General features: G+C 35.4%; 1 protein-coding gene across 1 annotated transcript; it reads left to right on the top strand.

The window, feature by feature from the left end:
* Positions 1-297: 297 nt before the first annotated feature.
* Positions 298-13,748, top strand: LOC128120822 (vomeronasal type-2 receptor 116-like). Its single transcript, XM_052755027.1, has 7 exons — positions 298-312; positions 934-1,097; positions 6,168-6,459; positions 6,822-7,604; positions 8,375-8,602; positions 9,711-9,834; positions 12,820-13,748. The coding sequence occupies exons 1-7, from the start codon at positions 298-300 to the stop codon at positions 13,746-13,748; spliced, it is 2,535 nt and encodes an 844-aa protein (XP_052610987.1).
* The last annotated feature ends 1,754 nt before the right edge of the window (positions 13,749-15,502 follow it).

Raw genomic sequence — 15,502 nt, 5'->3', positions numbered from 1 at the left:
TGTTTGTTTATTTGTTTATTTATTTGGGGAAAATAGAAGGGTTATATTCAATACTTCACATTAAAGAAAACATAAATAGTGTCTGAATCTTTTCTCTGGATGTAGGGAGTGATTGGGATTTTATATTAAAGGAATGATTCAACATAGAAAAAACAAACAAAGCCCAGTAAGTCTGAGTTCAAAAAGTAAATAGAAAACATAGTCTCACCATTGAGTGAGCCATTAATTTGGAATAAGTGAATTCGGCCTATCAGTTTCCCAGGGTTGGTACAGAGACCTTTTGAAGTATAGGGGGATATGGAAGAAATTTTGGTATGCAGACATGCAAGGTTTGTAGAAAAAGTGTTTTTTTGATTCCCCCAGGCAATTGACAAGGTAGATTGGTATAGGAAATAATCAGTTTTAAAAAGCAGGATGTCCTACTGATTTTCCCTGAGCTACATCTGGTTGGGATATTTTCCAGAATGTTTTCCTTCTCATCTCCCCTGGCATCCTCCCTTGCAAGGTCTTTGCATCATCCTGAGTCACTGTCTCATGCAACATTTGTGATAGTGTTCTTGCCAAGTCCATTCAAGAGGAGTCATCACTGGAGTCTTGCTGTTCTGTCTTCCTTGATGAAGTCATGGGGCCTGTGGATAAAGAAGATCCCAAATGAGTTTTGAAACTTGTTTTTATCTTGAGTGCAGGGTCTCAGATGGGAAGTCTCAGGGAAGAAAATTGCCCAAAATTCTCCATGGAGTGTAGAAGTGGCTTGTCAAAAATATCTGTGATTAGAGTGATGATGTCAGTCACCCAAAATAGTACAAACTCTTGTACTCACAAATACTTGAGCTCTATAAGTAGCTGCTGAACACATTGGAATCTGTGTTACACTGTGGTAGACACTTGTATTTTATGATGTTCTCTTGGATTTTTCTTCTCTTTCTCCTGCAGACTCTTGTTACTCTTCACTCCTTTGGTGCTTTTCAGTGCAATTTAAAATCACTGCGTCCTTTACATAGTGATGGAAATGTTACGATTGATGCACTTTTTTCAGTTTTTCATTATTACTGCATGACTTTGTATGATTCTAGATGTGAAGATGAAAAGCCAATAGAGTAAGTGCTTTTACAATTTATTTCTTTTTCAGAATTCAGATTTCATTGTCCTCAACTAAGTTTGTATTCACATGAATTTAACTTTCATTTCTCATCCTGGTATTCCCTCTCCTGTATACACAGAACTCTTTTCAAGGTATGTCTTCCTCCTGTTCCATTTTTTTCATCTCTCAAAGAAAGAAGAGTTTGTTTTAATTCATGTTATTTTGTACATTTGGTACTCTGAATCTCTCTACATTCCTCTGCCTTGCCTTTCGTTGTTCACGGGTAGGACATTTCATGGCTTTCTCCACAGAGATAATGATTTTCAAAAGTTGACACCTTGTTTTAGGGAGTTGTTAAAGTGTAATTTTTTTCCTTTGAGAATATATAATGCTATGAATTGCAGTGACTACAGAGTCTTCATATGATGGTAGAGTGACAGGGACTGCCTGTGCTAGCTGCTGCTGTTTTGGAAGTCAGAATATGAGAATTTGGTTTTGGGACCTCATCTGTTAAAATGATTTCAAAATGAAATACAACTTTTGTGTCTAATTATGATTAGTAATCTTTTAGATTCTGTCAATTTTGCACCATACTCTCCACTTCATTCCAGTTTTTCTAATTATTTACATCTGGTATGGGTATGTTCTGCAAGACACATAGATATTGTTGGTGACCTCTGCTTGTTGTATCTTAGTTTGATGCCAGTTGGATTAGAGGCCATGGCAGACAAGTTGCTAGCATTGAGTAGACTCTGCTGGAGAGAAATGTCTAAGTAGAATTCTTTGTGAAGGATGTGGGATTTATTTTATTCCATGCAGATGTCTGTAGCCATAGAATCTACTTATTAAGGTCTGAAAGGGAGGAAGATAGCTTGCATTCAATTTAGAACAAAACCTTGTAAAATGGAAATGCAGAAACAAGGTACAGGTGAAGAGTCAGCAGATAGACAATTAAGAAAGAAGATACATTTAGGTCGTGGTGATACAATTGTGTTTCTGTTGAAACCTGGATGCAGTGCTAATTCATCAGTCCTGGGGATATAGAGCAGGAAAAATGATCAGGGAGGAAAAGTTGATAGATATAAGTATGTATTGACAGCTTAGTCTGAAATAGACACAACAAATGTGTTGACAGAAATCCATTTACAGGAGTGTGCCTATGTGCCCTTATGTGGAATGTGGGTTTTTTTTTGTATTTTCCTCTCATACTTGATTTTCCTCACATTTTGATTGTATGCTCACAGGTATTTTCTTTCTGATAATTGTAACAAAAAGTACATGGAATGTGTGGCCAGGAATATATTCATCACATTAATATTTTTGTGTCTTAATTTCTAATTTTATTTTACTTTCATGCAGTCTTAACTTAACAAATAATATATTCTCCAAACAGAGAATCCCTCTACTCATCTATGAGCATCATTTTTTAACGTTCACTTACAGGTAAAGCTGACATGACAAGTCAATATGGCATTTGAACAATACAAATACAAATAGATCTGTTGTGTTCAGAAACTGAAACATGCAACCTCCTCTCCCATCTGATGATCCCTCCTTGTTACTAAGCTTCTGTGGGTCTGTTAATTGTAGTGTAGTTCTCATTTATAGCTAATATCCACTTATAAGTGAGTACATACCATGTTTGTGTTTCTGAGTCCAGGTTAACTCACTCAGGATGACCTTTTCTGGTTCCATCCATTTGCCACCAAATTTCATGATGTTATTGTTTTTAAAAGTTGAGTAACACTCCATTGTGTTAATGTGCCACAATTTCTTCATACACTCACCAGTTGAAAGGCATCTAGGTTGTTTCTAGTTCATGGCTACTACAAATAAAGCTGCTATGAACACAGTTGAACAAAACCATTTTGATATGGTAGATCATCCTTTGGGTGTATTTTCCAGGAGTGGTATAGCTGGGTCTTGATCTACATCTATATTTAATTTCACTGAGAAACCAACATATTGATTTCCAAAGTGGATGCTCAAGTTTTCACTCCCACCATTATTGTAGGAGTGTTCCCCTAGCTCCACATTCTCTCCAGCATGAGCTGTCACTTGAATTTTTGATCTTAGCCATTCTGAAATGTGTAAGATGGAAGACCAGTGTTCTTTTTATTTGAGTTTGCCTGATGGCTAAGGATGTTGAACATTTCTTTAAGTGATTCTCGGCCATTTGAGATTCCTCTGTTGAGAACCTCTGTTTAGGTCTGTACCCCAATTTTTAATTGGATTATTTGGTTTCTTAATGTTTAGTTTCCTGATTTTAGTATATTTTGGATATTAGCGCTCTGTCAGATATGGAGTTGGTTAATATCTTTTCCCATTCTGTTGACTGCTGTTTTGTCCTTTTGACAGTGTCCTTTGCCTTACAGAAGGTTTTCAGTTTCATGGAGAATATATTCCTTGATAGTTTGGACTTCATAATGTTTCTAATTAGGTGCTCTCTTCCCAATAAATGTATTTCATGTTACAGGACAAAGATTTGCTTTGTGGTTATTCTAAAATTTCTCACAATTCCTTTCAAATAGGTCCACATTTCTTTTTCTGAAAATAAAAATATGAATTTCAAGATTGATCAAAAGCTTTCCATTCTTAACTTCACTATTCATTTTTTTCATGTATACCCCCAGTCTACAAGTATAAGTACTTCAATTCTTCTATTCCATTTACCTTCATTAATAATGTGATCTGCATGTCATTTATTGTTCCCTGAAATATCAATGGATTAATCACCCATTAATTTTTCCTGTCTTTCATATTATTCTTTTAAGTGAATTTCTAACATATTCTATCTCCTTTGTTTTTTTTTAGTGGAAATCATGAGAATTGAAAAACATTCAGAAATCCATAGTGGACATTTTGTCCTTTTTCTCTTTCTGCTCATGTATCTGTGTATCTTGAAACATTATTGCTCTATATTAATTACTGGAAACAATCAATGCTTAATCTTTCTTTTTTAGTTTTACATTTACTTGATGATCAGCGATGTTAAAAAGATTGTAGGTGCTAGCTGTATGAGATTTTCTTTGGTACAAGATTAGTTCATGTCATTACCGATTTGTTGGTTGGAGGTTGTGTTACCTTGGTTTAAAACTCCTTCAGTTAACTGAAAATATTTGAAATTAGTCCAAGAACTAAATAACAAATGGAATGTGTTTTCTCCAATTATACGGTGTTGTGATGATAGTTTTCTTTGGTGTAGGGAATACTGTTTTGTAGTTCCATATTCATTTTGTGCAATTCCTTTTTTGATATCTGAGGCTAATTTGTATAACATTGGCATTCTCTAAGTAAGTTCTTGCCTACACTAATGTCTTGACAATTATTAGGTGTGTTTTTTTCTATCACATTTAGTGTTTCATGTTTTAAGCTAACGACTATGATCATTTTGAATTGATTCCTATACAAGTTGTAGGATAATGGTTCCTTTTCACTCTACTGTGTGTTGATACCCAGCCTGTCAGCTGCCTTTGTTGTATAGGCTCTTTGTCCACAACTGTTCATTTTCCTCCTTGCCTAAAAAATGTTTGGCTGTACCATTGATGTGTAAATGTAATTACAACTATCTAGAAGTACAAGCTTACCTCAGTGTAATGATTATCATCAAGAAATCTAACCATGTGTATTTGAAAGTCTGTTGGCAAACAGAAATCATTATTTGATATTGGTGTGCATTCAGATGTACAGAGATATTAGGGAAATTGTTTTGGAGGTTCATCAAATTTTTAATATAGAAATAAAATGACATATGAAACAGTAATTCCACTTCTGGCCTCCAGAAAACTCTACATTCAGTCATGGAGATTTTCTATCACTATGAATAACATTCTTATCATTTTTTTGCTTTTAGTTATTGTTTGGTTTTGTAATTTAAATACATTTTTTAATCTTATTTTTATTTAATTTTTCAGTATAAAATTAAAATTATTTCAATATGTTTACATAACTAGATACACATTTCTACAAAATATTAACCATTTCTTCTGATATGTTCTCCATTGTCATATATTAAATGGGTATGGGGATCCCATTGGACTCAATGGGACTGTGACATATAATAGTGGCCACCATTTTGGACTGTCCAAAGTGGTCACGTGTACCAAGATGGTGTAGAAGTCACATGACATATGCATTCTTTATCATACTACTAGCAATGTTAGCAGCCAAGTTACATAGTTGGTTCCATTTGATGAGGATTCTCAAGTCATGTGTTCCATAAACCAGGTCATATTTTCTGTTCAAAATGAACTCAGCTTCAGAGTAATATAATTACATCTATTATCAGGGCTTTCAAAGTTGTTGTGTAATTCACTTTGTGGGGAAGGTAAGAACATAGTGAAAGAATAAAGAAAGAGGCAGGCAACAGAGGAAAATAAAACAAATAGCACAAAGTACCCAAGAGGATTTAAGTCATGACTGTAGGCTGTTAAACTACAGGAAACTCACTTGGTCATTCTGCTCTTCATTGTATGGCTCTTAGAAAGGAGAGGGGGATGGCAATTGGAGAGAGGAAGGTTGTTCAAAGAGATGTGCATGGGTGTGGGAAGCCATAACCGCTGCCAGGTTCATATCCAAGATTGCTTGGGGTTGATGCATGTGACACAAGCAGACATCCCCATAAGCATCATTGGTCCTTAATCAGAAGAACTAAAGGCTGCAGTCTCCATCTGTGTACAGACAGAGTGAATGTGGTGTGGGAGCCTTGGAGTTCTTATAGTACAGAACAAGGGAAACTTAAAGGATGGAAGTGTCCCTCTCCTGGTTATTTCATTAAAGCATCAAAGAATTATGTTTGTGTTTTCCCATACTAGAGATTCCAAGGTTTATATCAGTTCAGGTCAATGTTCCAGTCCAGAAATTTTAGATATACCTGAGGCTTTTAGTTAATTAAAACATCACTAAACATATATACCATGATATTGAAACTATAACCATTACCCTGATGACAAAAAAAATTGTTTGTAGAATATAATATTGACAGTATAAAAGCCATTGTTACTATGTCATCAGGATGTGGCCCAACATCTTACCAAAAGATATGATGTGAGTCCCCATCATAAATATTGACAATCTTTCTCTCCAGGTTCAAATTGAGGAGCTACCAGTTTTCTTTGGCCTTCATATTTGCCATTGAGGAGATCAACAGGAACACTCATATTTTACCTAACACATCTCTAGGATTTGAGCTATATAATGCCATAGACAGTCACTGGAATATTATGCAGGAAACTTTACTTTTCCTCACAGGAATGGGAATAAATATCCCCAATTACACATGTAGAAGGGAGAACAAGGCTGCTGCTTTACTTACAGGAACATCATGGGAAACGTCTATACAAATTGGGAGACTACTGAATCTTTACAAATATCCACAGGTGAGGTACATGGCTGTGAGGAAACAAGACACTCATATTAAACTGGAGACATTTCAGATGTTTTCAAATGTAAAGAAGTGAGGCTATGACATTCATCTATTGGAGAATAAATCAGGCATTTGTTTATATGTCCTCATATACTTTGCTTACGATAGAGAAGAGTGTTTGCAACCTATAGTAAGTGTTTAGAAAACTCTGTGTCTTGTGAGGAATTCTTCATAAATGTCTTCAGAAAAAGGATGAGAGTTTAAAATACCATGAGCAGTAGTTAGTCTATACCAATCCAAAGTGTCAACTCAGGTTTAAGACTGTGTTCTGTGTCAATATTTTCACTCTTGTTTCCTATTTGAAATTTTCTTTAGATTACTTTTGGGCGATTTGACACTATCCTAAGTGACAGAGGCCAGTTTTCTTCTCTTTACCAGACAGCACCCAGGGACACATTTCTGTCACATGGCATTGTGATTTTGATGGTTCATTTCAGCTGGACGTGGGTGGGACTGGTTCTCATAGATGACCACAATGCGGCTGAGATTCTATCCAACTTGAGAGGAGAGATGGATAAAAACAGAGTGTGTGTAGCTTTTGTAGAAATGATTCCATTCAACTGGATTAACTCTGACTTTAAATCCAGAGCAAGGCATCCACAGATCCTGAAATCATCTGCAAATGTGGTTATCATTTATGATGTCACTAAATCTTTATATGGTATAATAATATATATAAGTATACATTCAGTTACTTGGAAAGTCTGGATCATAAAGTCACAATGGGATGTAGCTACTGATGTTCCTTATTTCATATTTGATCCATTCCATGGGAGTCTCATTTTTGCACAACACCATGCTGAGATTTCTAATTTTAGGAAGTTTATCCAGACATACAACCCTTCCAAATATCCGGGAGATCATATCCTTGCTCTTCTCTGGAACACATATTTCAATTGCTCTTTTTCTGGACCTGATTGTAAAAGTTTGATTAACTGTCTACCCAATGCTTCTTTGGAAATGTTGCCTGGAAATGCTTTGGAAATGGACATGAGTGAAGAGAGTTACAATGTATATAATTCTGTATATGCTGTGGCTCACAGTCTCCATGAGATGAATGTCAAGCAAGTAGAAACCCACCATCATAGCAATGGGGAGGTAAATACCTACCTTTGGGAGGTAATTTCTCTTCCTGTATATTTTATACATAACCCTGTGACATACTGAGGTTTCTAAAGAACACAATACATCATTGTATACAGTGGCAGGTTTTACAAAAAAAAGCACTCGAGAGACTATTTAAAATTCATCATCCAGAAGTTATTGCAGACACATGTGCTATTGTTCATGATGAAAGGGTGTTATAAATAATATTTAAATGTGTGTATCTCATCATCCACTTCATGTTACAATTAACATCAGAATCTTGCTATCCTCAATTGAAACCTCATTATTTTTAAGCATATTTCAGAACATAAATAGGAGAATTAGATCCTAAAACATCAAATGCTATTAGATCCTTGAAGTTTACATTCTGAATCTATGGTTATGATTCCCAACTGACCTTTTTATTACATTTTGGACATAAGCACCCCAATTTAGAAACTGAAACTTTGAGTAGATTACTTAAATATTTGGATGTGGCTAACACTTCAAGGTTTTGGAATTTGCTTGAATCAACATTCATGGAGTAAATCTTTTTGTTTCTCTACTTGTTATTGTGTAAGCATGTGTGAATTCTTTCTTTTGAAATAACAGTCTAGAAACATGATATATTCAATTTTAGTCTTCATCCATTAAAATGTTGATAGCTTGGTATAGCTTGCAATTAATGTCAGGGATTTAGGACAATGAGACCTATACCTTCATTGGATTCTATTGAACCTTTCTGGGAATAAATTCATCATAAAGTTCTGCATCTCTTTTAGATACACTCTTATCTTAAGAATATCTATTTCAAAAATGGTGCTGAAAAACTTATGTTTTTGGATTCACAAAGGAAATTAGATGCAGAATATGATATTCTCAACCTCTGGAATTTTCCAGATGGTCTCAGACAAAAGATAAAAGTTGGAACATTTTCTCCAAATGCTCCACAGGGCCAAGAACTGTTTCTGTCTGACCATATGATACAGTGGGCTATAGGATTTACAGAGGTGGGCTGGATCTTATCTCCTTGTTTTGATCCTCATGTCAATAGACATTTGTTTGTGCATGTAATGATTATTGGTTCCTTACTCAATGCCCATCTGCATGCCCAAAACTACTGTCATTTGAGAAAGTTTTTGTTGCCTTATACAACATGTGATTGTTTGTTTTTCCATACTTTTATCTTCGGACACATTTTTCCAATAATAAACACAGTGTCTATTTATTAAGTTTTCATTCCCGTCCTGAAACCACCTGCCATGAGTCGTAATTTGACTCCCAGATCAGGAAATATCAGGACATGGTCATTTTGCTTTCAGGCACCTGGCAATGCACTGTAGCTTGGAGGGCACATGTGCATGGGTAAATTACATGTCTTCCTGACGAAAAAAGAAGCAATTTGTCAAACAACAAATAAAAAATAAATAAATAAATACATAGGCTGACATAACTTAAACACATTGACTTATTGTTCACACTAGGTGTGAGCAGTTCATTAGGATTCAGGCAATCATGTTGGCAGGAACCTGAGAAAGTGAGTCATGTTGTATCTTCAGTCAGAAAGTAGACAGATGTGAACACTCTCTTCACATACGTTTTTCGTTTTTTTTTCTGTCTTTAACTACATCCAATGAAATGGAATACCTAATTATAGAATATGTCTTCCCACTTCAAATACCCTAATATAGATCATCTCTCAAAAGTCACACAGCCCAGTACATATAGTAACTCTGAGTCCTGTATAGTAAACAAATGTGAATTAAGCATGACCATTGGGAAACAATGACACTCTCACTCCAGCTGTCAGGAAGTATACAACAAGATCAGGATGACAGTACAGTTGCCCATTGAAACATGTACTCAGTTAACAAACTTCTTATTTTGCCCAACCTCTTATATTTTCACAATTGTTCAGATTTCTATTATCTCTAGACCATTATTTAAACACATTGAACTTCATGTATATACTATATAGAGATTAGAAGCATCAAAACAAGAATCTGCAAAGAATAAGTATAAAAACTTGCCATCTCATTGCCAAATATTGAGAAATAATATTTTTTGTTTTAAAACTATACACTCCTGAGTATTTTCTCTTCACTATATAATTCTCAGCTTCCCCGCTCTGTGTGCAGTGAGAGCTGTGTTCCTGGATTCAGAAAATCACCCCAGCAGGGCAAGGCTGCCTGCTGCTATGATTGCACTCATTGTCCAGACAATGAGATTTCCAATGAGACAGGTAAGTGCCAGTCTAACTGGGGTATTCCTCACCTCTCCACAGTGTTCTGCAATTTCTAAGCTGATAAGTTCTGTGAAGGAAAAGTAGAGATAAGTCCTGTAGTTCTTTCATTTAGAAGTAAAAATAATTTGGTTCATTTTATCATCATTTTAAATGGTGCTCAGGCCACTGAATCTCATACTTGATTCATGTATTTCATCCACTGGAGCCATTGTTCCTTTCAGAGAACAACTTTACCAGTCACAGAATAGTCTGCTTTATTTCACCATGGCATTTAACACACACACACACACACACACACACACACACACACACACACGCACGCACGCACGCACGCACGCACCCGCGCGCGCACGCACGCACGCACACGCACATACACGCACAAACACACATATTATAAGTACTCAATTTTCTTGCATTTCAAAGCATATTTAGTTCATGATTATCACATATTTAAGGATCGGCCCCTTATGCCACTCATTTCATGATTTCAGTCATGGTTCTAGGTTTATCAGATATGTTCAGAAAGATCATATTTGATTTACCTGTGGACATGTTTTAATATGTTTTATTTTTAGGTTCTTTTTCATTTTGTTTTTTATGTGTTTTGCCTGCATGCGTGTATGTGCACATGTACTTGCTTAGTGCACATCAAAGTTAGAGGAGGGCTTCAGATCTCCTGGAGGTGGAGGCACAGTTAGCATTGATGTTTCTGTGGGCACTTGTAACTGAAACTAGGTCCTCCTTAGGAGTAATAGTATCCTGAACCACAGAACCATTTATCTACCTTCATCTTTTTGATTTCTAGTATAAATAACATTCAGCCTTCCCTTAAAGTGTATCTTTCTTCCCCCTTTTCCTCCATCCCCATATGAGTACTAAAACTTCAAGCTCCTTAACTTCCATGGAGTGGGATGTGCTTCAGTAACATAGATATTAAATATCTAAAACTTGTTGTGGACCAGAATATAACCACTAGGGAAGTATGTCAATAACCTATTATGAGAATCTTATATTGAACACAATTATTTTAAATCAATAGTTGCTATGTATCATGAATTTGAATCTAGATTTGTGTCACTTCTGTGTTAATTTCATTAACATAAGCTAAAGAATGCAATAAGTACTCATTGATTCATTATATACAATTGTCTCTGTATTTAAACAAGTTAATGGAAGCATTATTAAACATAGAAGAGGTAAATTATGGGACAATGCCTTGTGACAACTAGTTGAAATGGCACATCACCACTTCTGTAATGATACTGTTGTGAATAATACATAATGATACATGAATGTAAACCTTTGGTCTTTTAACAAGGCAGGACACTAAATTTGAAGGACCCTCTTTTCCAAGAATAGGTGGACAAAGTAAAGGAACCTTATGTCAGAATATATCCAAGGACAAGAAAATAGGCATGAGACAGTTGAGAACACTGACTGTGCAAAGCACACACAGACACAATGTTGAATATGGAGAGGAAATTAAAGAGGATTCCTCAACATTAATGTCTAGTGAGAATTTTTCATATATTAATTGGAATACTTTGAGTAACATAATGTTTTTCCTGAACATGCAGATGTTTTAACTTTACTTTATAAAGATAGAAACTTGCAAACTTTTTGGTGGCTTTAATTTGCCAAATTTAAAACATGCATATTGAGACTGACTATACAGATCATCAAAGACTTAATGTGCATATAGGTACTCTGTGTACATTAGGGCCATGGTAAGTTCATGAACATGCTAATTTTATTCATTGGAGGAAACTGAAAACATCAATATCAAATCCTGCATGTTTGTAGTTTAAGGAGACCCTTTAAATCATTATAAGTAAGAAAGAAGAAACTGCAACATAAATGCTAAATATTTAAACATAATGAATCCTAAACCTCAAATCCTATAGAGTGAGGTGTATCTATATTTTAAAATTCATATTTAAATCTTTATTTAATGTGTATTATGACTTATGTACCCTGTGCATTTGCAAAATAATATGGGGTTGTGCAGATGAATCATTCATCATTTGTTAGAAACCAATGGAAATAAACACATGGAATATAGTAGAGACAAATTGCCTCGGGAGTGTGAGCACAACAGGAAGGCACATCTGGAAGAAACAAATAAAATGCTGATAATGGAATAAAAGATGCTACGGACTCTACCAAAAGGATGAATTCAATAGATTTTTAATTAGAATTTTCAACACCAGTCAAATTGCAAATTCCACTTAAATAAAATTTAAGTATTTTAATTGAAGTATGAAAAGGAAATATTTTAATGAAAATATGTAATAAATAGATTGCCATTTATATCTCTTGAATTCAAGATGAAACTTATAAACTTTAAATGATAAAGTATCACAAAACTTATTCCATGATCAACTAAGACTAAACCCAGAGTTTCATATCTATCTGTTCAGCAGATATTTTCTCCCTGGGAATGATTAAACAGATTCAGAAGGGGATTTTTTTCCATCTTTCAAGAATCTAATAATTCTCATTCCCACAAGAATTATCAGAGAATGAACAGTTTGAAGAATTCAATAAATTCAATGTAAATAGATAAATATTGTTATTAGGACTGAGAAAAACATTAAAAGAAAGACATACCAAAGCATGTAATTTTTACTTAACTCACATGAAAAAGTCACACAAGGGAATACAGAAGGAGGTGATTATATGATTAAGTTAGGTTTATGTAAGTTAATTCAATAGTTTATGACAATATAAAGAAAAAATACAAATTATCACTTAATTGAAAATATATTTAAATATAACAGTGAAAAGGACAGAGTTGTCAGTATCAATGTGGAATTGTTGATTAGATATCATTTGGTAATCATCACTATTGAACACTTATTTACTTGAGTCTGAAACAACAAAGGAAATGTGGGCAACTGCCAGAGAGCTGGTGCTGGGAAGTGACTTGAGATAAAATGGGAACCTGAGCAGAGACTCACAATAACTTTAATTCCTTAGTAGATGTGGATCATTGTGTGAGGTGTCCAGAAAGTCAATATGCAAACACAGAGCAGAACTACTGCCTCCAGAAAGCAGTGACTTTTCTGTCTTATGAAGACCCTTTGGGGATGGCACTCACCTACTTGGCCCTGGGCTTCTCTTCACTAACAGCTGGTGTTCTTGGTGTCTTTGTGAAGTTTCACCATACTCCCATTGTCAAGGCCAACAATCAGGCTCTCTCTTATATCCTGCTTGTCACTCTGATCTTCTGTTTTCTCTGTCCATTGTTATTCATTGGCCATCCCAACACAGCCTCCTGTATCCTGCAGCAATACACATTTGCAGTTTTGTTCACAGTGGCTCACTCCACAGTCTTGGCCAAAACTGTTACTGTGGTTCTGGCTTTCAAGATCACATTGCCAGGAAGACTGATAAGGTGGATAATGATATCAAGAGCTCCTAACCTCATTATTCCTGTCTGCACCCTCATCCAACTTGTGATCTGTGGCATTTGGCTGAGCACCTCTCCTCCATTTATTGACTCAGATGCTTATACTGAACATGGCTACATAATTATTATATGCAACAAGGGCTCCACTATTGCTTTCCATTCTGTCCTGGCATACCTCTGCTCCATAGCACTTGGGAGCTACACTTTGGCTTACCTGTCCAGGAACCTGCCTGACACATTCAATGAAGCCAAGTTCATCACTTTCAGCATGTTGGTGTTCTTCAGTGTGTGGATCACCTTCCTTCCTGTCTACCACAGCACCAAGGGAAAAATCACTGTGGCCATGGAGGTCTTCTCTATTTTGGCTTCCAGTGCAGGTCTCCTAGGTTGCATCTTTGTCCCCAAGTGCCATATTATTTTGTTCAGACCACATAGAAATGTGCTTCATCATGTTAGGAACAAAGGACATTTTAAAGGAAATGTCAATTTTACAGCATAGTCCATGTTTTTCTTAATTATATAGAAGTCTTCCATCTTGTTTGTCACCAAGGTTTCAGTTGTCACAGATAAAACAGTGATTTAAGATTTCAGATGTATTGATTTCTTTTAGTGATAAAATCCATCTTTATTCTCTCAATTCTAATATTATATACAAATTTCTCTAAATTAGAAAGTTGAATTCATAAAAATTATTGTGCTGTCTATATTAAATAAGAGATAAATGAGATATGTATGTATTCTTCACCTCTTCAACACTGTATAACTTTAACATTATAACACCACATGATCTCATACATTTCCATGTGTTTTTATGCCCTTGATAGTTTTCCTGGATTCATCAAGCTTACAGTTCATGAATGCCTTTTCTATGAAGAAAATCACATTTTAAAAAATGAACACAATTTTGACAGGAACGAAATACTCTCTTTAATAATTGCGCAATAAGCTATGTGCTTGAGTAGAACACAGACCAATACATTTTTTAATTATAGGCTAATGTCAGAGTTCAGTTAATCAAATACTTACCCAGCAGTTAATTACATAAATTTTATGTTAAATCTACAAACATTGTTCAACTCTCTGCTGTAACTGGTTCTGCATAACCTGTCCTCACATCTAATTTGACATACATACCTAAAGTGTTTCTGTACTCAGCCCTTCACAATTCTTCAATTTTGATAAACTGCTCTATATTCTTTCAGCTGAAACTCTGCATTGTGTGACTACTGCACATTTAAGAGGACCCATTCCTCCACATTTTATCAACATGTCATAACTGGTAAATAATTCTTTGGGAACAAAGTTTATGACTCTACTTATTTCTAGTATAATGTATATTTGTATAAATGTGAAAGACATCACATGCTGTATGCCATGTATCTTGTCATTTATCAGTAATCAGTGCTGTGGGATGTTCTGTATGGCAAATGTGTTGCTGATTGGTCAATAAATAAAACACTGATTGGCCATTGGCTAGGCAGGAAGTATAGGCAGGACAAGGAGGAGAATAAAGTTGGCAAGTAGAAGGCTGAGTCAGAGAGACATGCCAGCCGCTGCGATGACAAACAGCATGTGAAGATGCCGGTAAGCCACGAGCCACGTGGCAACTTATAGATTAATAGAAATGGGTTAATTCAAGATAGAAGAAGTAGATAACAAGAAGCCTGCCATGGCCATACAGTCTCTGTGTTTACTTGGTTGGATCTGAGTGGCTGTGGGACTGGCAGGTGAGAGAGATTTGTCCTGACTGTGGGCCAGGCAGGAAAACTCTAGCTACAAATCAGTCTTTTTATAGTTTATAAAATGTAAAATCTCAAGAATAAAAAGGTTAAATTATGTGAATCACTATATTTAAGTTGCAAACAAACCAGATTCCATCACTGAAAATTGATTCATCAGGGTAACTTTTAAAAATATATTTTCTTGTACAATATGTGGTGATCATAATTTGTAACCCAAGATCCTTCTTAAATGCCCACCCACCGCCCTTCATGACCTCTTTTTTCTCCATTTTGAAAACAAACTAAGAAAAACATTCAACTGGAATAAAAAAAACAAATAAACAAAAACAATGACAGAACAATCTAAAGTATGTAGAATATATGTTAAACTTAACACACATCCACACACAGGTGTCCGGCTTGCAAGACATGGTAGTGCTGTAGTGTTGTAGAGGTTCATGGAGCAACCAACCAATATCTGATTTGACTTAAGATCCACACCATGAATTGGAAAACATACCTGACACGGTTT

The sequence above is a fragment of the Peromyscus californicus genome, unplaced genomic scaffold, assembly GCF_007827085.1.
Source record: "Peromyscus californicus insignis strain IS unplaced genomic scaffold, ASM782708v3 Scaffold_2__1_contigs__length_46816999, whole genome shotgun sequence".
Classification (NCBI taxonomy): domain Eukaryota; kingdom Metazoa; phylum Chordata; class Mammalia; order Rodentia; family Cricetidae; genus Peromyscus; species Peromyscus californicus.
This window is presented reverse-complemented; position numbering and strand designations above follow the sequence as displayed.